This window comes from Siniperca chuatsi, linkage group LG4 (assembly GCF_020085105.1).
Source record: "Siniperca chuatsi isolate FFG_IHB_CAS linkage group LG4, ASM2008510v1, whole genome shotgun sequence".
NCBI classification, from domain to species: Eukaryota; Metazoa; Chordata; class Actinopteri; order Centrarchiformes; family Sinipercidae; genus Siniperca; species Siniperca chuatsi.
Genome location: NC_058045.1, coordinates 21,283,720 through 21,309,722, shown reverse-complemented (window position 1 = coordinate 21,309,722; position 26,003 = coordinate 21,283,720). Strand labels below are relative to the sequence as shown.

The following is a 26,003-nucleotide window of genomic DNA, read 5'->3' as shown; positions in this document are numbered from 1 at the left end:
CCACCTTGTCAGGAAGCCTTGTGATAGAATTGAATTACCATTTTGACACCTGCAGGAAAAGCACTAAGTCCCCTGGGTGCAGTGATTACTTTGTAGGGACATTACATGTAATGACCTCAATGGCTGAACGTCTGCCAAAGCTTGTTCATCACACAGACAGATCTCCATAGACAGCCTAGATGCTGCTTTGTGAAAGTCTTGTAACTTACATGATCTATCATATAACAAACCCAATGAAATATTTCATGTTGTCTTTAATTTAGATTTTTCCTATTAATTATGGAATAGCAATAGTTCATTATTTAGTTGTTAACTTGTTTTTATAAATACTGTTGAGTGATAGTGACATAATGACAACTACCATCTAATAATAGACGAGTGACGTAAATAAAGTTTCACTTCATCGTAGTATCCTTTGCCTTGCACTGAAACAGCACATTGACAAAGAAGACAGTTTTGAGTGATTTTTGCACTGCTCTTGTCCTGTGGATGAGAAACATTTGGCAACGTGTGTAACTGATGAGTCTTACATTGTTCTTGGTAAGACTCCTTCAAATGTCATTTCCTCTTGTCTAGATGGAAAATGATACTTAGTGCCGTTTCACTGTAATTATTCACTGAATAATGCCCCTCAACACCACTTAAAATATATATATATATGTTTAAAACATCAGTAAAATTAGAGGAATATGTAAACATGTTCTATATCATAACTCTGTAACAGACAACATCCAATAAATTTTTTCCTTTCCTTCATATCTTTAGGGGAGTTTCTAGAAAAGGGGTCAAGAGATATGAGGATGAGCAGGTGGGATGTCAGTGGTTGACACTGGTGACAGATGGCTCAGTTTGGCAGATATGTCTCACGTATGCCATACTGCATGGTGTATCTAATTACAGCACCTACTGTGTGAGGATAATTCAGTAAATTCTCAGGTTGTCTCTTGAATTTTTGCAAAAACACAATGTTTAATTGTAGACCCTGAATTTTCATGTTTTATCAAATTTTTAGTTATTCTGATCAAAATGAATCTTTTACACATAATAACATGACAGTTAACACTAGATAATTACTAGAGAGGAGCGAGAAGGCAATATATTTTGTCAGAAATTCGACTGTGACCAAATAAGGCATTAATATATCATCTCCCCCCTTTCCCCACTCCATAGTGGCCTTGTCCAGTGTGATTTCAGTCTAATATAGAAAGCTTTTCACAATGTTGGTGGATCTATTAATGATCAATGGGTCCCTTCACCCCCTTACTCCCTACTTCCTTACAGTGTTTCACTAATCGTTTCTCAGCACACAATGCTAAGCTGACCTACATACTGTGGGGACGGGTTGTTTCCAGAAAATCATTTGGGTTTGTTGGGTGTGCTAAAATCACCAAGCTTCTCTGTTTCAGACCTGCAGTATCTGTAGCATGTATGTCAATTTTTGCAACACACACAATTCTGCTTCTAAAGTGGTTCTTTGAATTGTATGATGCCAAACAGTAGCTATTGTCAATACATAAAGAGCGTGAGGTTACTTATCTCTTGACCCCTGTTCTCTGATAACGTGAGTGAGGCTTCTCACTACGGGGAATGCTCTCCACAGAAGCCTCTATGTCATTACTCCAGCCAGCATTGGCTAGCAGTCATGAGACTTGTGTTAAGAAAAAGCCACTTGCCTCACTATAAGCAGAATTTATGCAGTGCCACTCATCATTCCAAATAAGGCCACGCCCTCTTTTCTTTATGCAAAGAAGGTGTTCTGGTGAGACACAAGGGTTACTGGATAGAAAAACACAAATTGTCTTTCAAAGATTTGTTTCAGAGCTTCACTATGGAGTTAAACTGACTATTGTATTGCACTGACTGCCAACCTAAGAGGTCCAGTCTTTCAGTGAGAGGCCAACCTGAGGACAGTGTGCAGCAAGGACAGAGCTGTGACATCCAACTCTCTAAAACTTAAAAAAAAGGTCAAAAGTGAGGCTCAGCATAAAGCAGGGTTGTCCAGCAAAAAAGATGAACCTGGTGTTGTGTTGGCCAATCAAATGCATGCAAGTGCCCATTCCTGGTAGATTACTTTGTGATATAAACAATGTTTACTGTTTACCTGGCGATCACAATGAAAGAAAATGATTCTCACTGCGAAAACCTCCACAGAGACTCATAATGCTAGATTATAATACTCATACATACATTTTGATGTCTGATAAACCTTTAAACATATTAATCTGTTACTCAGACTGGACTTCCTGGATTGCATTTCATCATCTCACCGAGGCCTGAAGCAACACACCCCGCTAACGCAGTCCCTTGCATTGTTTTTAACACAGGGTTATTTTTGGTCTAAATGCCCACTTATACATGCAGCCTGAGTGGGGAGTTTGTAGCTTGGCAGGCTGGCCTACAATAGACATTCTTTAAAGTAAAATAAAGCAAGCTCAGCAGTCTGAGGCGCAGAACAGACACATGACATACATGAGTGTCCATACCTGAGACTGGACTTTTCTTTGGAAAACCTTTATTTGGGGGTTGAGAAGCTGCTGAGTTATGAATCAATAGCTGTAATCCGAAACCAGCATCTCTCTCTCTCCTTTCCCTCTTGGTATACTGCACAGGGCTGAAGTTTCAGCCTGCACTGACAGCTTACAAAATATTTTTAACCTGAACTTAGTCTGACAGACTGTATAAGCTTTACATCTAAAGAAAATTTTATGTATTGTAAATTATCTTGAGAATTTATCACAGTGCATGCATTTATCTTTGCCAGGTCAACCTCTAACTTCAGATTTGGGAGAAAGCCTTATAAATCTTTAAAGATAATAAAGATAAACTTAAACTATACTATACTTAAACTAAAGTTAATTCTTTAAAGAGCTATATTCCTCTTGAACTTGAAAGTATTCTTCATATGTGACTTGTTAAAACAAAACCACACAATACAATCATTTCTTTACATTATTATTTATACAACCTGGATTGTTATTTTTGCTCTGGGGTTTATCTGTTCCAACCGAGAGTATGTTTGGTTGGGCACAGCACTTTATAGTCCGTTTCCATGGGAACATCCACCAATGTTGTTTTTCAAAAAAGGGGTTTAAGTGTTTTTTTCCCCTGCATAATTTTTCAAATTGAAAACTGCGCTGAATTCTCATCAAAGTCTGTTTACAGGTCTTGGTTAGTACTACTGCATATGTAAAAGCCTTTTGTGGCTCCACACAGAGCTGCGCAAAATCTGATGAATTGCCTTAAGTGATGTCACTTGAGTCAACGCTGGTTGTTGCTGAAGACTACAAGTTTGAATATTAAAAAAAATCTGCGGGTGTGGAGTTCGAAAGTGAGCTTACCAGACCTCTGTAGCCTGCTCTTCATCTCTGCATGAGGCTAGCGGCTCGAAGCTACATTAGCCGCTACTAGCATAACACACCCGAATCTTTAACCAATTGCATTGTGAACTGTCCATCGTGAGTCCAACAATGTTATAAAAGGGCAAATCTAAATTGGTTATTCTATCCCCCTGCCTGTGCCTGTCAGGTTTATCTGCACAGAAACCATGTGTTCATTAAGCAATAGAGAGGGTGTGCTTTAATGTCTTTATTAGCATGACAGGAATGCGGTCAGGACTGCGGCGCCTCAAGTGTAATACTGCGATTATACAACAGTTACCAACATGTATGTATTCATATTGTGTGGGGCAATTCGCTTTGAAAATAAAAAAATGTTTTGCTAGTGTTGTCTCCGTTTCCCTGGAAAGATATGGACAGATTTAGCTACTACGTCGATGAACTTCACATGTGTTTTAAAACTAGTAGCGCCATGTCACTGACTCACAGGCACAGCTAATGGAGGATGCAAGAGCGTAACATCAAGACTGAACAGAGTTTCAATGTGATCCAAACATTTCCAATAACTCCAGAGCGTTGTAAAGTCCAAAACATGTTTTTATCTAAAGAAATATTCTGCTTCAGTCCATGTTTGTTGGCGTTTAACCTTTCAAAAACAACATTTTCACTGTGGTCACCAAACTTTGCTCTCTGGCCTGCCGCAAACAAGGGAGGCTATTTTTAGTGATGAGCACAGTGTGCTGTCATGCTGATTTGAGCACGTTCTAAATGTCTAGCTGACCAATGAGATTGCTTGGTTGGAACTACTTGTTGTATAATGTGTATTATTCTGACCTGTCCTTTGTTCTGTGTGTTGCAGGTTGCCCGTGTGGGTGGCCATGATGATGGAGGCCATGAAGGCTGTGTACCTGGCTTCCAGGTCAAACACTACCAGGTGGCATACAGTGGACCCTTTCAGAAAGGCCAGGCGCTCATACAAGGTTGGTAAAAATGAGATATTTAGAATCTAACATTTTCTGCTTTGTTTTGGAGTTTGGAGGAGAGCAAAGCCAGGTTCGCTCCAGGTCAAGGTGATGATGTGGGTGTGTGTATGTAATTTGTTTTGTTCTTCACATTCATTAGAATTCATGTGAATTCAAAGAGGAGATAGAACTAGAACAACAACAACAACAACAACATAATCTGTGTCTGCAAATGAATTATTCTCCTTGATTGGATGATATTTACAAAAGTCTTTTTTCCCCCTTCTTTTGTTCCTCCCCTGAAGACAGCTTTGGGCTGCTCAGTTAACTGTGCGTGTGTTGTGTGCTCATATGCATGTGTGTGTGCCTTGTGACCTTGTGTGTTATTTTGCTGGAGCTTTTCAGTCCCAATGCACCAGTTACCATGCTCGAGTCAACTTATCCTTCTGGAGAACTCAGTCCCCAAAAGCCTCTGAGTTGTATTTTCCCTTTTATGCAGAAATGTGTGTTTGATCTCAGCAGGTTTATAATCAAAACAGTAAATATTTGAGGGGGAGTTGAGAGAAAGGTTGCGAGGTTCAATACAGAGTGGTCGTTCTCATGGAGGCTCAGTTCCACCTCTGAGCCAGTTGGGAGGCAGCTCTGTTACCTTTTTGTTACTGCAGTGGCCAGTCACATTCCCCACAGACTCTCAGCTCTCAACTCCATATTGCTGCCACAACTTATTGGTCCTGTCTGCTCCTCTGGGACCCTCCGGCACTGCCTACCTGCACAGCTCCACTCTGTCTCCACAGAGATCAGCAATAATGTCTGCTGGCTAGCAGTTTGCTCCTCTGGGGTTGTGATTTATGGCTGCCGGCACGTCTCTCCACAGAGATTGACAGGATGCAGTCAGCTAATAGTAGTTTTGCTACAAAGCTGAGGAGGTTTTTACTAATTCATTTGCTCAATAATTCATTCACTGTTGCACTGCGTTGTTGTTTTATTTGTACAATATGATGAAATACAATGGAAATATGTAAATTCCAATGGGAATAATTTATAGTTTGTTAATGCAGTCTGTCATTTATTGTGGAACTTGTTTTCATTCCTCTCATTATTCAGCCACTTCTTTATTTATTTCATCATCCCACTGTGTTGCTCTGCACATTACGAGGCGACATTGGTAGAATATCATTACCTGCTTTAGTGACATGCACATAATGCGCATCTGTGTATCTTTATACACAGGAGTAACACATTGACTTCTTTTACGGCTGGAGTGTCAAGCAGTGCTTGTGGAGGTGTTCTTACACGGCACAAACATTTTTTTAGTGGCACTCCATTTACAGACAGATTTTCCAACTGAGAATACATACATTCCTATGTAGACTGCAAAATAGGGCAAATCTGAGCATTTTTCCTTCAATCTTCTTTTTCTTCTTTTTCAGCTTTATTGTGTTTGATTCGGCCAGCCAGTGAGGCATTTTGTCATCTGGAGGTTCAGTGGTGCGTGTAGTAGGAGACAGAACTCAGTTCTGCTTTAGTGCTCTGCTCTGGGACGACAGAGTGGTTCTATTACCTTGAATATGCTCCTGTCAGCAGAAACACCTCTCACCATGGGGGGTCCCACTGCTCACAAGTTATGGACAGAAGCATAGGCATGCCAGTGCTCACACACATACACTTACACACACATGCACATACAGTACAAACCTAAATATGTATGTGCATGCTTATAGTGGATTTAAAAAAGAAAATCAGAGACACACACATAGATGGAAGCTTGAATGCATACTGTATATGGGTGTTATGTTGTTGATTTATAGTTGCACATAAATGCACAACAGAAATGCTATATGGTTTTTGATCATTTTAAGAGTCTCTTAAAAATTCAAAGCACTTGCACAAACATAATGCCTCAGCGGAAGCTGAACAGCATGCTGAAAAACAATAACATAATGATGAAAAACAACATGTGAAAGAAAACTACAAAGGAAACAAATAAGACACATGGTTTCAGCATTCAACTTAAGAGATGTGTGATTTATATCTATGTCAGTGACTGCTCTATAATACTTGGATGGATGTATTATACAAGTGTGTTAGCTTCATAACAGCAATCAAAGTGAAGTAACAGTATGTGGACATATCACTGTATATCGTATATATCACCACATATCACAAAACCGTGTTTTTGTGCGTAGAGTGCAAGGTGTATTTGATTTCAAAGAAAAGTGAAAGGGAAAGGCATTTGTTAGCGCAAATAATTCAGTGCATTCACCAATATGTATGGCTTTCAGAGAGAGCACCTATTTTACCTTAACACCATTCATTTTGTTACATTTGAACAAATTGTCTGCTGAGTGTGAGCCATGATTCATACAGAGTGCCAGAGGCTGCAGCCAGACCCAGTGACACATGCAGATTTATGTAAATTCTGCTCAGGCCTGTGCCACCTGCTCTAGACCTCCCTGTGTAATTACCAGTGGAGGGGCGGTCTGTTAGCGAGAGATACCTGTTGGCACAGACCCGGGTTCAAGGGCATCCATCTCTGCTAATGGCCATAATCGAGAAAAAAACGCATACACATACAGTGTTCAAACATCGACCCTTTCTCTGTCTTTCCCACTCTTGGTGCTCCTCCTGTTCTGTTTGTCACTCATCACAACTATCGTACGTTTTCTCTCTCTGGCTCTTGGTTTTGCTACCTGTCTTTCTGTTTTGGTTGTCCTCCATTCACTCCACCTCTCCTTCTCCTCTTACTCAGCTGGTCATTGCTTACATGAAAAAAATGATATAGACCATTGTACAGACATGTTTTCAGATAGCATGTTTTAGATACATGGCCTTCATAGTAAATGGTGCGCTCTATCTCTAACCCTGCTAGGTTACGTGGTTTGATTGTGTCGTGTCAGTGGTGTCATCTTTCAATCAGTGAAACTGACCTAATGCACCGTTGAGGTTAACTGTTTATCCACTTCTAATTTTGCTACTGAAATGGTCCAAATTTGTCATGTAAAATCACTTTCATTCAAATATCTGGATGTACCAAGCGATGATAGGAAGGATTACACTTAAACTAAAATCTGTGCATCTGCACAGCTGAATTGAAGTGTTAGACAATTAACCTCAAATTCCCTACAGCCGACAGCTCAATTTGAAAACCATTCCGAACAAAGCAGAAATTAATTTCAAAATATAAAAGGCTTAAGAGAAAAGCTTTGAAATTGCTTTTTACCAAGGAGTTGAGTTTATTCAGGTGTAAGAGATGTTTGACCCGATGATGACGAATGCCATTTCCGTTGAATAATGAATAAAATGAAAAATGGACTCCAATTTATGAAATAACTGTGCTCAACGGAATTGATCCTTTATTCGCTCTAAATGCTGTGCTGCCAATTCAATGTGAGGCTTTCTCCGTTTCACTGCAACAGTAACCAGTGTGGTGAGAAAACATTCTGTAAATGCACAGAAAGACCCATGCCTTTAGAGTGAAGGAGGAATGTGAATGTGGGCTTTAACATTTAAGTATCTTTAGAGTGTTTCAAATACCAAACAATCAGGTTGAGATGCATTAAGCAAGCCAGGTCGTGACATTTACTGAAGGATAAATTAGGTTCTCCGTCCTTAAAAGTTACTTTATTAGTTCTTTCTCTCAGTGGGTTCTGCCGTGATGCAGAGAAATACAGCAATGAGATGTATTGATTTTGAGATGGTGTTATAGCTCACCTTAGTTTTGCAAGCTGTTTGTTTCTTGCCTCGCTGCTGCCCTCTCAGAGGTGGCTGTAAAGTTGATGTAGTTTGCTGTCACCAACCTGGCAGGCTGTCAGAAATAATGGTACTTCATAATATCAGTAATGCTGTTACTGTGCAGAAACTGGACTTCTTCATGAACATTTACAGCCAGGAGTATGCCTTTTACAAGAGGCCATCATAAGAAGACATTAAGTTCTGTTAATTTATGCAAGCCTTAGGTGGAAATACGGTTTTGGTTTTATGGTGTACTGGGAAGCTATAGGGCATAGCATGCTGACAGCCAATAAAATGTGGAGAATAAATGAGGAGAGCCACCTTATCTATATCCTGCAGAACAAGACCATGGCTCTGTGAGGCTTTTCTGCAATTCCACCACAAAACATGATTACTCCTAAAAACATGGCAGCCTTTAGCATTCTCTATATCATGACTCTCATCCCTTAATTAAGCATTCCTTAAGATTTGACTTAAAATATACATGAAGGAGAAGGTCTTCTCCAGGTGTGGCATGGCTAGCAGTAAGACTTCGACTTCATGTTCGGCAGCAGTCTGTGGATGTGGCGCTCTCCTTGGCTGGCACAAGGCCCGGTGCATATTAACTGCATTGAGCTCCAAAGACCTCGTTGCTGGCACGATTCTCGTCTCTCTCTTGTGTGTGTGTTATCATTGAGGCAATTTAAAAGTACTTGAATTCTGATAAATCCTAGTGGTTTTAGTGGACGAATGGAACAGCTCTCTCATCTGTTTTAGTTTTGCTTCTCTCCTACTCGGCTCTGCTTTCTAAGTTTAGGTGATAAAGTTTGCTGTCCTTCCCGCTCAGAGCATACAATAATGTTGTTCAGGGAATTTGTTACACCGCAAACACCACAGGCACACACACACACATACGTACTACACACACTTAAGACGTATTTACCTTATCATCAAATACTCCATCATGCAGCATATGAAAGATGGGTTTTGTGATTTATTTGTTGCTTTAAAGGTCGCTGTTGACTTCCTCAGCTATACTTCATTCAAATGTATCTGTTGCTCATGCAGATGCTGTACATGCTTTTCTTCTCTAGTCTGCCCACTGAATGCATTACTCACTGCATTATGATGTTCAACCAGCACATCCCTTCAAACCTTTTGCAATGTCACTGAGTACCTCATTATTTCAGCACTGTTACTTTAGACAAACAGCTACCAGATGTTCCCCAGTAAAAGAGGAGTAGCAGGAATACAGGCATTATAATTACCAGATAGCATAGTAGGAGAATATTTTACCCATCTGTTTATTGGTGTTGCTCAGTAAAATGCCACTGTATTTCAGGCCCATAGGCAAATGTGTTTTGATCTTGTGGTATATGCATAAACTAAAGCAAAAAGTCAATTATAAAGGAGATTCCCTGCATTGAGATGGAGCAAGGCTATAAACAGTCTAGCTTCACTGTGTTAAGAACAGCTGTGTCCCACACATTGTTGCCCTACTTATTAATTTTGGCAATATAACCTGCCCTACACTACCCTCAACCCACCAAAACCCCACTCAATGCCACCCCAAGCACCCACCTATTACACCTACTCTGCCTTCCGAGTGACTATGGATGCATGGTTTGATGTTCTCCCTCGCTTCTGTCTGCATGGCAGAGTGCATATCCTGATCATGCCACTCTTGCGCCTGTAATGGTGTAGCATTTATCACCTACTGTAGCCGGAGTAACCGGGACCTGCATCGTCTTTTCCAGTGTATTTTTAATTTGACCATAAATCAAGGTGTGCTTTTGACAAATGACTATAATTACAGGAAAGGCCATTACTAGTATGGATATGCAAGTGTATATGTGTGTACTGGTACGCGGGTGTGTGGCCAGGTGTTTCTACATACAATATGTTTGTGAATCTGAGCATTGTATGTGCAATATGTGTACCATGGGCATGGTATTTATTTGAAACAGGTGGTAGTGTGGGTAAGGAGTGAACCAAGATAAAGAAAGAATCCATGTGGGTCCCTGTGGACTTATCTGGCTCACAGCTACAGTCAACCTTATATGGGTCAACTTGTGACTGGAGGCTGCTGGTAGATGGTAGTTAGGAGGGCTGGGATGGAAGTTGGAGAGAATGATGTTGCAGAAAGAGGAGAGTAAATGGTAGAAGAGAGGAATGAAGAGGGAATGGAACGTAAAGCTGAAGTGGCAGCAAATCCTTTTATGGCAGGCTGCAAATCATCAATGACAAAAGAAAATGCCATGAGAATGTTTGACTAGGATAACAAACAGTTACTTCATATGTGGGCTGCTGTATGGCTTTTTTATACATGATTTACTGTGATATCATGCAGCAGAAATTATGAATTATTTGATATGATATATCTATGAGCTACTTCAAAATGGCATAGCCAGAATGTGATAAACTTTACTCATTTTCACTGAAAAATGTATTTCATGAAAATACAAAATAATGATGAGTGATGGTAGAGGAGCTAAAATGAGTGTAACATAATTTTTTAAAATGGTAAATGGACTGCATTTATATAGCACTTTTCTAGAGTACCCACCACTCAAAGCGCTTTACAATACATGCAACCTTCACACACATTCATGCACTGATGGCAGAGGCAAGGCTGCCATGCAAGGTGCCAACCTGCTCATCAGGAGTGGTTAGGGGTCCAGTGTCTTGCTCAAGGACCCTTTGACACTTCTCCTTCTCCTTAAAGGAAAGCTCTGGTGTATTACATCTTGGGTCTTATTTTGGCCGTTATTTCTATTCTCACCGAGTTAATGGCAGACATTTGGGAAAAAAGTCTGAGGGGGCAAGAAACACAACTGTTTAGACAATCATATAAGTTTTAAAAAACTAATTTGGAAGAGCAATGAATGTGAACTGTGAGGTTTTACCTTCATATAAAATGGTTTACACAATCTGCTAAACTGTTGGGTGGGAGGCATGCAAAAAGGCCTGCAGTCAAGACCAACAAGCACATCGGCCTATGTTTGAGTTAATCCTTGAGTCAATCTGATTAGTTGACTTTATTGATGATAAAAGGTATTTTATTTGATTATACTTACAGTAGTAATTTTCATCTTGTATGACATTCAGATGGATGTCTCACCTTTCTGTCAGCACATCTGCTGCTGGCTGTGAACTGGCATCTTGGTCCACTGGCACACAAACTGGCCTCAGCAGCCCTGAGAGGCTGCCTGTAGAGGCATCAGGGGCACAGGGACAGTACTGCCAATACCCCATCTGCAATCATGGTGAAATTGGCAATCATTTGATATACTATCTCTTTCTCTTGCTGTCTCTTCTGTATCTGTCCTGTGTCTCTCCCAGTTTCTCTTTCCTTCTTACACCCCTGAAGATCACTTTTGCTTCCTTCCTATACTCATGTCGTCTCTGCCTAATCTACTTAACAGGGAAGAAATTTACATTTCTGATGCAAATTGCAGTACATCTGCTAGCACGTCTAACAAACATCATTCACAGCACTCCTGGAATGAAAAATAAACTCCACATGTTTACTTGATGCAGGCTGTTCACTAAGAGGGTGTTCATCAATTAGTAACATGATGTTTTTAATTGCAGCTTTGACGGACTTTAGGAGCAGATTTTGGCAAGCAGATATGAACTGTCAAGATTAATATTACATTATTCTGACCAGATATTGGCTAATCTTGATTCTGAAAGAAAGTGATGGCCTGGAATGATCAGAGACTGCAGTCAGTTGGAGCAGTTTACAGCAGCTGGGAACCTGCTCAGGAACATCTTGTAGATTTGTTGTTAAAAATACATGCTTCTTTTAAATTGCTTGGATTTGTAATCATCATGTATTTGTTGGGGTGACCAGGTAGGTGTATGGAGGGTGGGAAGGAGTGGGCATTACAAGTTTGAAAAAGAAAAGTAACCTTCAAACTGCAAGCATACCGTTAACATCTTGTTCCCATAAAATTACAGCTAATATGAGCTAACATTTCAACAATGTAACACTGAAGGATTTTCTTTCTTAACACCTACCTAACACCTTGCCTTGCTTTGTTTGGCATTTCTGTTTGGCTTTCTGCTGTTCTACTGCCTTCTGGGTATCCTGTTTCTGCTTTTCCTTGTCTGTCAAAGCACTTTAAAGGTGCTATATAAATATAGTTATTATTATTATTACTCTGCAGGTTTAGAAATGATAATCAGTAGACTGTGGATGTACAGTATTTTGTAAACACACAGGATCCAGAAAGTAAAGTACAGCATGCCAGAAGCCTCTGCTAGCCATCATTCTGCGCACTATTACCTTTAAAACAGTGTTGCTTATCATTTGCCTTTAATAAATATCTGCTCCTGTGGTGATAGGATTCAAAAATGCTGTGTTTCTTTAGTGCAGGCAGAGCACCAAAGTCGAGCTTGCGGATTTAGCGGATTTGCATCATCTGCTCAATTCATGCTTCATCAGTGCGCACAGGTAACTCTTCTCACTATTACTCTGCTGATATGCTGATGAACTCAACCTGCTCCTTATGTCTTGAAGCTTTTGATATTTCAGATTTAATGAATGTTTAATGTTTATGTACGCATTTCTTAAAAGCAGAATTGGTTCTCCCAGCAGAATCTTCATTGCTGCTGGGATTCTCTCAAAGGGCAGATACTTTTCCACCAAATTTAACTGTATAACCATTTGCATAAGATGGTGAATTCATTGATGTACTGTAAGTGTCTCTGTCTGAACCAGCCATTTATATTCCCTGTCAATTTACTGTTACAGTGCCTACTACCATGTACCTGCAGTCTACTACTGCACTGGCATTGATTCCATAAGTGTTGGCAGGATTTGAAAATCCATGTTATTTTATATTGTTGTGGAACATACCTGATAGTGTCCTGTGATGATACAGTGTGCTTTTCTTTTCCCCTTTTCAAGTATTTCAAAAATAATTCAGTGGTGAGAATTATTTGTGAAAGAGAGAAAGCCACGGGAGTCACTACTCCTGATGGTTTCTTGGACTTTAAACCCACCTGGCATTCCTTTGATGCATGTTTAGAGTTGCATGAGGATGAGTCCTTTTCCACACAACTTTAAGCCAGGAGGGATGGCATGCCGCTGCAGGATAAAGTGGTACTTGGTAACATTCCCTCAGTAGAATATTTTTACACCACAATATTTGAATGGAGGTTTTATGCACTGTTGTGTTCACTTCTCATGCAACTGTCTCCTCATATACGCTCTAAAACTGCATGTTTAGTGTTTAAACTTTGATTAACCTCTAAACAAGACTTTCTTCTAATCTCGAAGACTGAAGTTTTGATTGTTTGGACCATACTAAATGTTTAAAATTTAAATTTCAGTATAGTATTCTCTTGGATGTGGATGCGGTTCTGTCCCGTAAAGTTGTTAGCTTGATAGACTAGTCTAAAGAGGATGCGATCATTTTAGGTCTGCAAATAACCGTTGTACGTTTTGTGGTGTTATTTATTTTTATTTTTTTTACTGCACTCAGGAGATCACTTTAGGCAGCTTCACTGAGTTCTTATAACAGTGTTTCAAACAACTGGACACTTTGTCAATAGAATTTTTCTGGTGTGACAGTTTGAGAAACCCTGTCGATCAGATATGCTTCCATTTCTATAAGCATGAGCAAGATTGCATTAGTTTTTTTACTTTTTTCTTTAATGATGAAAAATATTTTTAAAAAGCTCTGTTTTGCCATTGTACTACAGTATATTCTATATACACTATAATGTACACACACTTTGCAGAGTGGGGACTCAATGCATTGATTTCCATTGGGTATTTAGTTCTAGGAGATTTGGCAAAACATGATATCCCTATCACATACAATAATAAATCATAATTAATACTATTTCTGTTAACATATGATATTTTAACATATGACAGAACCAAATCATTCAAAATCCTAAAAATAAAGAATCAGAACAAGTAAGCATCAAATACAGCAAGAAATCCTGTCAATATAGAAACTCGTCTGCTATAATTCAAATTGTTAATTAGAAGAAGTTGCTCTGTGTAAGGGTTAGCAATCAAATGTTTTTATGTCCTTAACACACATGGTATCCAATCCTATGGACTGTGTAGAACTATATTATCCCAAGATACTATTTTCTTTGGTATTTTGTGTGATAGTAGAGATAATTAATATGCAACAAAGATCAATGATATGCTTCAATTATAGTAAATGTCTAATGAACATACCCACGATAATATCAAGACATAATTCAATGGAACAATTCACTATAACAGTGATAGCTCTGCTAATTTTACCTTTTAGGAGGATGTTTTGTTTATACTTTGTTCTTCAATTTGATGAGCTTATTGGGGTGTCACTTGTCTAATACATTCTGAAAGCGATGTGATTATTCTGTATTCTACTTTTATCAAAAGATGATCAAGCTGATTTTATGTAATCATATTGTTAGGGTTGTCATTTTATCACCGGCACTAAATGTGCTCTAGCTCTATGTTTACATGGTCTGTTGTAGGTTAGTGAATGTGTGTGTTTGTGTGTGAGTTTGCAATTGTAAAACTAGGTGTGTATGTGGTTGTGTGTGGTTGTTTGTTTTCTATTTGGAGTTATGTTTATAGTCTATAAACACGGGTTTTGTTAGTACCAGCTGCAGAGAACTGCCATCAAACGAGCCACATATTTCTCTTTCTTTCATTGTCACAAACAAACCACACGAGTATCTGCACCTCATTAATTTATAGCCCCCTCTCCATGCATTCCTTGTATGTTTTATTTCCATGCACTACAAGTAAAAGTATTAATCTAATTATGCACAGGGAAGATGCATTTTGGTGACAAGTCATAGGCCGCTATTTTGTGTTATTTTAGAATACCTGTTCCTTCACGATAAGACCGCAAACATGTGCACCCAGCCAATCCCTGAGTTTTCCAATTTCAAAGAGAATACAGGTGTCATTCAGAGTTGGAACTGCTGTCTAGTTTACTTGACATTTTCATGCTCCATCTTTGGGTCAAACCTAACTTAAAATTAAGTGTGTAATAATCTCACTCAAAAGTTAAAGACAGCATAGTAAATGTGACATCCTTTTGAGATTTGTTTTCCTCTTTCTACTTGGATACCTCTGCATGTAAACACAAGCAGTGCATGGGGTGACACATTTAGTCAATATCCTGTGTTTAGCCTCAGTTACTTATCTGTATTGATATCTGTACTTGTGCAATTAGTAACAGTTTTTTTATATGTATTAAGATACATTTAGAAGATCGTGGGGGTTGCAAATTTTATTGTTTATTTGTTATATTACACTAAGATGTAAAACCATTATTAGCATGGTTTTCAGTGACATATTAAAGATAATATAAAACAGGTTACTTTTGACCCTCAATTAAAAAACACGTCAAGTAAGTTAACGTATCAGCTTATTTTTACACTCTTTCAGTTTTTCCTCAGCTGTTTTCATGCGTTTGGTATAAGAAAGTCTGAAGCTTCTCCAGAAGGAGTAGCCTATCAAAAAAGAGTATCCTACAACAAGCTACAATTTCCTTCATCTTCCATCTCCATCACTGTCTGTCCTTTGAGTGCATCACAAATAAAATGTCAATTTCCACTGAAACATGTTGTCTGCTGTGGTCATACTTTTGAAAATATCCCCAAAAAATGCTCAACATCTAAAAAAATAAAACATATGCCTGAAACACTTTATTTGTGCTTTCTAGAATGGAGATTAAAAACTGTCCCTGATGTTTTCATTTAGTTTTCATTTGAGACATTCCTTTCAGTTCCTCTCATCAAATCAAAGAATCTAAAATATTTTTTGGTCTGATGTGAGTTTGTAAATGCAGGCACTGGCATGACATTTAATGAGGGCATAAGAGAAATAACAACTAAATGGAACAGAAAATAACAGTGTCTTAAAACACACTGATTGTGTGCTGATGTTATAATGCAGAGGGGCAACCCAGATAAATAGTGTAAAAGTGTAAAAAATGTTATCTTTCAAACCCTCAAATCCTTGCACTTTTGGCTGCACCAACAAAGGCCATACCTCAACAAGACCTTTAACCAGACAGTTCAAGTGAACTGTGAACTCACTCACTAATGAGATGATGATAGCTGCTGTCATAGAAGTGACAGAGTTACTTTGTGTCAAAAGTTTTGTTCTAACCCATATGCTACTTTCCTGTCTTTGGCTCTTGGCCCAGAGCCCAGCATGGCTCCTCTTGAGTGGCCAGGGAAAGTGCTGAGTAACTTGGTCAGAGCCTCAGGGGCTCAACCTGGGTGTTGCTGGCTTCCTGAAAGCCTATCGATCTGCCTGAATGCTTGAATGCCTTGCTGGGTGCCTGTGCATCGCTGGATGTCAGCTTGTGTGTGAAATTACGTTTGCTTATGGATTTGTGTGTTGGACTGTATGTGTGTGTCCGTAGCGCATAGTTGTTTGATTGAAAGCTTGGGTGTTACTGCAGTCGGCAGGAAGTTTTCGCCTTTTTTTTTTTCTGCTTGGCTGTTAAATGGGTTGGCAAATATCCCCTTCTCTGCTTTGGCCAGAATAGACCTTTAAAAACAGCCATGAACTTACATATATGCTACAGGTGTCTGTCCTCCCATGCCAAAGGAAGAGTCGATGATGAAACCCAAAATGAAGATAACACAAACTGTCGCTGTGCTTAAAGTTACAACTAATGATACAGAACAAAAGAGATTATTTATAACCAACCAGGTACAGATTTGTGCACCAACAAACAACACAAAATAAAAGGGTATGTTATATAATTAATAAATCAGCATACATAAGATAATTAACCTGATAGGTGTACAGGTGCATTTCCAAGTCACCACATCAAGACCAAGTCATGACCAAGATCAGAGTGTATTGAGGCCGAGACAAGACCAAGTCTTTGAGGGGTTGAGACCAAGAACAAGGCAGGGTGAGACAGAGTCAAGACCAAGACCAAGCAAAAACGTAACTTAGAAACAACAATTTGTCACCACATGCCTTGTCCCTTCAATTTCTCACAAAGTGAACACTGCATTAACTAGCGTTAAATCCCTCAATATATGTTAACTAAATTAGGTAGCAAATAGCTGGCAAGCAATGGTACAGGCATCTATATGGGACAGGTCTTCCTTTCTCACAAAACTCTTGCTCAGCAAAGATGGGAAATACTATCAAATTGTTTATTTAAACCAGTATGTATTTTACTTGTATAAAAATTAGGCTGCCGAATAAAATATCAATTACAAATCATTCATTTGATCTAGCACCGATGCTCAGAGAGAGAGAGAGAAAGAGAGAGAGACCTGTATCAAAATACCAGTAGCCTACCTTAGAAAGGATGAAAGCCTAAGGATGAAAACCACAGCTGCCATTAAGGCCACAAGGGTGCCTGTGGCTCAGTTGTAGAGCAGGTCATCCACCAATTGAAAGGTTAAGGGTTCGATCCTGGCTTCCCCCAGCCCACATGGTGAAGTGTCCTTGGGCAAGACACTGAATCCCAAATTCATTATTTTTTTATGAAAAACCGTTTTGATTACTTTGATCGGTGGACCCTTACGGACTAAAGGAATATAAATAATCAAGGAATGGACACTATAACGGCTGCAAAGGTAACGTAGGGAGTCACCACTTTAATTTTGTCTCTCTTGTTAACCGTGCCGGTAAATCTGAATGAATTATACTTTGGTACTCATGGTTTCCGTAAAATAAACTGAATGATTCTGAATCTAACTGATCTAACAATGTGTAGCATGTCCATATTGACAAAAAGTTTATAACATTTATATTTGTACACGCGATCTTAGCAGCTTAGAACTAGCTCAAGCGGGCGACCCAGTTGGCTTTAAGAGGTTTTATACATCCAAAGAACTTCTATAAAAACCAGACCTGGCGTCTAATTGAGTCAGTAAAAGGGATCAGTGTCTAACTGGTGCTCTGCTTTTAATTGAAGTTTTACAGTAGGTAGCTAATATCTGTAGCTAATATTCACTAAAACTCTTTGGGTGAGGGGTGAAGAGAACATTAGCTAGCTAGCCTTGATAGCGTCACTTTCACTTAGCTCACCTTTCTTTATGCTTCTTTTCTTAGTGCCAATAAAAGTTTGTGGTCCCAGCTGTCTCAGTAAGCATTGCGTTGCAGAAATTACATACTGCTGTGTGGTTTCTTTTGGACGCTGCTTTGCAGATTAACTCTTTGTGCTTTAGGTAACGCTAGCCAAATTTTGTTATTACATAAGATTTGGCTGGCATCTCCTCCCAGACTTCTCTTGTCTCACACATTCACTTTCTTGGAGTGTGTGAAGAGGGGCGGGGAGGGATGACAGCAGGTAACAGTAACAAAAATTTCAAATGAGTTATTGGTTGCATTTGAAGCAAGAAGTTTTACATCCAGTCACAGTAATGATGTTAACAAATAAATCACATAATGCCCCAGCAATTTAGTGATATCCCACAGTTGATCAGTCTTGAAATAAAATCCAGAGTCCTCTTTGTCTGAGACAGAGTAAAAATGCAGTCGATTCTGAGACGAGACTGAGACCTTGAAAAAGTGGTCCCAAGACCGGTCTCGAGACTAAGACTGATCTTGAGTACTACAACACTGCCACAAACTGAAAATGAATTACATTTTATTTCTAATTAAGCCTGTAACATAAAACACAAAAACAGGTAGATCCTTGTGATCTGGTTCAGAGGATGGATTAGATTCATCTTGGTGTCACATTGGTCCATGTAGCTGATGTGGAAATAATACAGTATAAACAACATGTTAACTGGAAACCTGTGTTGCAAGTCCACATGTTAAAAACACAACTAATCACAAGAGTTTGTAAACTATATGTGGGTGTAGGTTTATTGGGGTCAAGACCAACATTACATACAAAACATTTGACAAGTTCTGACAGAAAGCCGGATCAAACTTAAAAGCCCAAGGCTTTACCTGCGAGAGTGCGTCAATTTCAATTTCAACCGTAGTATACTGTGAGCGTAAGCCCCAAGCATTGAACCCTAGCAGAGTGAAATAACCTGGTGGCTCAGCAATTAGAATGATTATAATAATAATAATACTTTATTTTTATAGCACTTAACACGTGTAACTGTATCAGTGCAGTAGGCCGCAACGGCTCCAAATACAGTATAAGGAATGTGAAAGCACTTAGTGAAATCCCATTACCCGGGGCAGACAGTGGACAGTGAACTGTGAGGCTTATACTTCATGTGCAGTGTTTGTTTGTCACTTTATAATATAATAATAGCCTATTCTTATAGCTATTCTATAGCTCAGCTGAAAACAAATCATCATAATAATGCATTTTATTTAATGTAATTTATTTATTTTGTCATTACAGTTTTACATCAGAACTCACTAAAATGTAAGTAAATCCCTCAAGCAAAGTCTGCAGCATAGGAAAGTGTGCATTAAAGGCTCAAAAAGTCCACGAGGCAGCCCTTAAGCACTTACACAGCAGGACAGCCCTGCTGGACTTTCTGGGAAGAGCCTCCAGGTCTGTAAGTATGGACTTTTGGACTGGGCTACGGACATGCATTATTCATGCTCACATGACTTAACATGGGAATCAACCTTAAACTCTTTTGGCTTTCAGTGGTCAGCATGTGGAAGAAGCAGAAACAACATATAATATTTATAGCTTCAGTACATTTAGAAGTCAACTAAGAGCACAGCACTGCTGCAGTAGTCACTGACACTCTTTCTACGACTCAGAGCTTCCTCTACTGCCCCTGTAGCGCCAGATGGTCAATCAATTGCAATCATATGTTTCAAAGCATATAGAATAATTTTTGACCTCTAGAATTTATTTTGGCACTGAGTTCAAAATTATTATTTAAGGGCTGATTTTCAAACAGTGTGACAAACAACATGTCACGTGTCATCCTGTGATCCCTCTGGACATTTGTCAGCTCTTGATATCCAAATCCACTGATGGTAGTTTATCCGTGGTTTATTGATCAGGTGACGTGTTCAGATATCTCCTTTTCGTGTGCCTAAGTGACTGGTTGTCTGGCTGGTTTGCTGATACATTAATGGAATAGTAGTCAGTTTTGGCTGAGATGACTCACAGTCCCTCTAGAAGTCTGGCAGAGTAGTTTGAGGTCATCTAGTTTATGGTAATGGCTGCTTGGGGGTGCAGATGAATGACTGACTAGATCTTCAATTGTCTTATTTGCTGATATACAAATCAAGTGCCTGTTGCACTGAATATTATCTCTCAATATCTGGTTTACTAATGATACTCTTATGCAGGGAGGTACAGCTACTACATAGCTCTGCAACTGATTGACCATTTTAAGTGTCTTTATATGACTATACCAATGATTCTGTGTGTCTCCCTTCTGCCAGGCTATCTTACTATCATCTGCTGGCATCCATCCCTGCCCCAGCCGACTGTGATGAAACGCTTTGCCCTGCCACTGACAAACAAACACAGGCTGATTGAAGTTTGTTATGGAGCTCAAAATAAACCCCACTCACTCCCCTCAGATCTGTTGCTGTGGTTAACCTTGTCAAGCTAGGCTTCAGGGGATCTCAATCGCGTAGATACGCTGATACATTTCCATTTATATTTTCACATAAAAATAGGGTGAGGAGTGCAATGATGGGTTTTGAAATAGGAATTTAAATGAATTCATATTTAAGCAGGTGTAACCTTGAAACAGGCAACTTCAAAGACCAAGCCTGTAGGCCTAAACATTTCCAGCTTACGTGGAGACAGCAGGATGTTTACTGTTGCTGTTAGTGTTATGTATGCATGTTATTTACTGTGAAAAACCTTGAACAGTATATTTTTTCACTGGTGGGTTGACTAGCTTACTGATGGAATGCATTAATTAATTAATTAGATTTAAGTGAATATTGTTTGCTTATGCTTACCTTCCTACTTGTTTTACAGCACTCGCTGAGAAACGCTGACAGGTACACTCACTTAAATCATGCACCAGAAAACATGTAACACTTAAATCAAGTCATATGTAAGATACATGGTATTCCTGTCAGAAAATGTGAGAAATACATTTTCCTGTCATGATCTGCCTCAGACCTCTTTATAAAGTGCTGCTGGTAATAATGAGGGTTTGATTTTGCGGGTTTTGTCTTCTATTTGAATTTGTGACTGCCAGTGAGCGACGGAGAGGAGACTGTCTCTGACTTATTTTGCATCCTGATGAATGCGGGCGATTATAAACAAAAGTGCTGCATCCCGTTGGGGGAAATACACATTGCAATTATGGCAGAGAAAAGACGTTCAGAAAACCTTGTTAAAATCTAATAAGCCCAAGGTTCTTCCTTGTTTGCCTTGTTTTGTCAAGGCTGAATATTATGATCGCAAATATTCAAATTAAATAAAACTGGGAGAAAACCGAAAACAGAGATAGTATAGATAGTTAAGTAGAATTTCCCATCTCCTCCTCCTATCAGGTGGATGAATTACACTGCAGTAATTTAATGCTGCAGTTAAAGAGCAGCAACTCTTGATCTTTTGATTTCAAATGTATACTATTTAGAAATTACCCACAGCAGTTTAGCACTGCCTGGCTCTGGCAGTGAAGCCACAGCATCTGAAGCAATGGTGATTTCTGCAGCCCTGCTTTTGTGATGCAGCTGCAAATCCACCTGTGCTTCACATGCATCATAACATCTGGCCAAAAGGTGCTGAAACGTACTGCAAGCAACAGTCTACTATATGTTCTCTCAGTGTGTTTTTGGCATTTTTAGCCTTGCTAGGGATGGTCTCCACAGGATGAATCCTAATGACTTTGGCGATCCCCTGAGGTTGACATTTGTGCTTTTAAGCGAAATGTCTCAACAACTATTAGCTGGATTGCCATGCGATTTTGTACATACATTCAAATCCCCCTCAGGTTGAATTATAATGACTTTGGTGATCCTCTGACTTTCCATCTCATTAATTTATCCAATACTATGCTTTATGACCAAAGACATGCAAAACTAATGACATTCAAATAACCCTCAGCTGTACTTTGCGTTTAATGCTAATTAGCAAATGTTAGCATGCAAACATGCTAAGATGATGAAAATGGTAAAAATTAAACTGTACCTGCCAGATAGATAGATATAGATTCGTCATTGTCCTTTCCAAGGAAATTCATTGCCACAGTCTGTACAGAGCTTCATATAAATACATTATACACCACAACATAACCAAAGACATCAGATACATCCACATTTATACACACATAGCACCTACACACATGACAGTTACTTGTGTGTTTTGTTGAGTGTACTCTGCATGTAATGGCTTTGCCAATCTGTATGTTAGCATTGTGATTGTGAGCATGTTAGCATGCTGACCTTAGCATTTGGCAAAATGCGCCGCTGTGCCTAAGTACAGCCTCACAGAGCCGCTCGCGTCGCTGTTCACTCTTAGTCTGATTTAAATGTTAAATAATGATGAGAGAGTGAAGATGTGTGGCAGCCTTGGCTAAGATGAGATTTGAACACAAGTAATTCTAACACTAAGCACTAGACTAACTGATGAACTGTGTGTGACCATTAGTCAGTTCATGTGGTGCTGATTGAGCATCAATTATGCCCAATAAGACCTCTGGTGACAGCTTTAAATGAGACTCCAATAAAATAGTATGAGACTAGTATTAGGTTCATTATTTTGTGGAAATTGTGTGCTTGTGTGTGTGTCCTGGCATTCCTGGCCTGGTAAGGTGGACGTGCTGTAACTCAGGGCAATAACAAGGAGAGGATCTCCCTGAGCCTCGATGAGCTGGCCCTCATTATTTCACCATAATTTCTTTTTCTCGCTCAGTCTCTCATTTCTCTTCTGTCTCTTTTTTTTTTTTTTTTACTGATTTACAGTAGCAGAAAGAGAAACAGACAGCAGACTAAAACAGTGCAGAATTAACCATCTCTGGTTGTTGACTGTGAAACCAAGGGGACCTCACAGATCAGTGTGAGAAACTAAACCATCAGATCTCTACCAAACCAGCTGCTGTAGCCTATTTAGCACAACACCAAACAAAACCTTTTCATGTACATGGTAAAAGATGGTGGTTTTGATTCAAATGAGACTGCTGTGGTACCAGATAGCTTCAACTGTGCACAGTTTGTAGAATGACTTCAACTCAGCTGCTAAGCTGTTAGTGACTGATCTATTTTGTAAGTGCCAGTTTATCATAATCAGCTTATGCACATTTCTAAGCTGGTGATTCAACACAATCTCTGAACCTCAAGTAAATAATTTTAAGAATTTCAGTGCAGCACAGTGTAACTTCTCTACTGTTTTGACCATTTTATTGTAGCTTCAAATAAAAAATAAAACACCGACAATAGAAATATTTTTCTGGGGGAATAAGTTGACAGTGACATTTTATAGCCCTGTTATTTGTAAAACCACTCAAGGGGCACATCATGTGTTATAATTAGCTAGCTGTTTTCTGGTAGCAGAAATGCATTGTAACACTGTGACAGAGAACTAAAAAACAACAACAATGAAATGTCAAACAGTAATAAGTGACTCCAAAATAAATAGATAAAAACTTTTTATGATCTCATCAAAAGTTGAAAATACATATGTTACTTAAATACAAAGAATTTGAAATGCAGACACTTCCTTTTGAACAAATAATACTATCAAAGTTCAGCTTTACAAAGCTGTTATTCTTCACAGTTATTTTTGTGGCACACAGTAATTAACCCATTAAGAATAACACAAGTGTCCATCTGGTTTCCAATAGAGATACAGCTTTTATGATGTTGTCAGCAGTTTGTGTGAGTGGTGATTCATGTGTGCACAGCAGGTGTGGGGCGAAGCAACCCTATCACCTAGAAATTATGTTTACATACTACTCATTTGTTCCGGCTGTTATTTTTTGTCTGGAAATGCGTTTGCTGTCTTGATTATGTTCCCTGGCAATGTTTTTAAGAGTAAAGTTTTTGTATGGTATGCAGTTCGCAGGGATTTGGTCGGGGTTGATGTTGGTCAAACCAAGTGGGGGTTTGCATTCTGGGTCCCACATTTAGCTTTAGGCAATAAAAGCACTTTGGGTAAGGCTAGGGAAAGACCGTGGTTTCAGTTACATGTCAGTAAAGTAAACATGTCGTGTCTCTTTCTCAAAGTCCTGTTGACTTTTTTAATGTTTAACAAAAGATCGTGATCGTTCCCCAACCTTAACCAAGTGCTGTGAGTGCCCAAACAGTTTTATCATGCTTTAATTGCAGTGAGCAGATAGTGTACCGCTAGAGCGAATACTGTCAGAAGACAACTGAAACATTTTGTTAGTGAACATTTAGCAGTTACATTCAGTGTCAGCATTTTGAGACTCATTAACAACATTTTCTCATTAATTTGAGAAAAAATTGTAATCCGGCCAGTGCTTCTGTGGAGATACATGTTAGGGTCTTTGCGAACTTACACAGAGAAGGGTGTTATGGGTAACAGTAGGTTGCAGTGGCCCACAGAGGAGCCGACATACACATGTAAAGCGGACCTGTATGTCAAGCAAGCTCACTGGTTGATCTAACATTTTGTCTGGAAGTTTTCTTAATTTTTTCTTTCAGAATTTGGCGTATATTTCAGCATAGTACCGCCACAAACTGTCTTCCAGCAGAGCAGGAAACTAAATTCCTCTTTAAGTCAGTTAATATTGTTGCCCATCTTGTTATTGTCCCATCAGTTTACGTTGATAAATCCAAATTCTTTTACATTTGTTTCATGGATGTAGTGATTTAGTTTTCCTGTCACCTGGGTGAAATTGATTTCTGTTTCCAGATTTCCTCCATGTTTTCATTACATTGTGGTTTGCTGGACCCGACACTGCTTGTTAGTGGACACGTATGTCACACCTCCAGTCCATATAAAGTATCCATATATAAGTATAAAAGAAACACACATGCGAATGTGTCCGAGCAATACCCATGTGTATTCACTTACGTGCAGCCATGAGAGGCATATTGCAGCTTTAGTGGTACTGTATGTAAACATAACCTGGTTGGGTGAAGCAGAGTGCTGTGGAGCAAAAAGCAATTATGTACATATACTGTACCTGAGTGTAACATTAGGGACACAGACACTTAAACTTAGATGTATTGAGACGATAGAAACATTTTCCAGATTGCAAGACCTTTACCGTCCATGCGAGAACTCTTTGTTGTTCTGTGATGCTGCCTCAGATCAGAAAGTAACTGTTCTTTAATTGGCTTTAGTTACCAGTGCAGTGGACAGTGCCATACATCAAAGCATGATCAAGGGGCCTAGAACACAAACACACACACATACATGCATATATGGTATAATGCACAGATCACACTTATACTGACAAACTCACGATACAATTCCCCTGCTGTGAGTGGCATGAAAAATACTGTGTGGTTTGCTAACAACTCTACACATTTTTCTGCTTAGCCTGATGATTAGCAATCCCACATCTGACATGTTGGGATTGGTTGGAGTGGCAGTAAAGGTGGAGTTAGGGGATCTAAATAATCTGTTAAACCCAAGATAAAAGATTCTGCCATCAGGACCCCCTCACTTGGCAAAATCCTTCAAACTGTTATCTTTGTTGCTGAAAAGGCCAAGCCTTGTTACTACTGGATCGCAATAATGGGTCTTACACAATGCTCTGTGATAGGAAACTCTGGGGTAAAATGCAATTCAGGGTGTAAATACATTTTCAAAAGCTGCTCCCTCTCTAATGCCAGGTGATTATTTGGTGTTCTCCTGAGCCTTTTTTATGAGGCTGAGCACACTCTGTCTGGTTAGACACGGCAGCTATCAGCTCAAACACACCCGTGCTGCCACCTTTGAGATTACTCCTCTGATTCCCATCTCTCCCATCATGGAGACTTGACATTTACTTACAAGACAGAAAATTGTCTTCAAAACACCTCAAAGGAAAACTTCAGTACCTGACAGAGGAAGGAAAAAATCCAATTTATGTGGCTGAAAAAGACAGTGGAGCCGATGCTAATATGCTTGGATAATATAAAATGGGTTGCTTCATCATTAAAAGGCAGAAAATAAAGATTGCAGTTTTGTGT

The 26,003-nt window shown here is 39.2% G+C and overlaps 1 protein-coding gene across 1 annotated transcript in view; it reads left to right on the top strand.

The window, feature by feature from the left end:
* Positions 1–26,003, top strand: part of cdh13 (cadherin 13, H-cadherin (heart)) — a 344,376-nt gene that overhangs the window by 81,821 nt on the left and 236,552 nt on the right. The window contains exon 2 of the mRNA XM_044193744.1: positions 4,195–4,315. Coding sequence (XP_044049679.1) covers positions 4,195–4,315 — 121 coding nt within the window. The remainder of the gene's footprint in view (positions 1–4,194; positions 4,316–26,003) is intronic.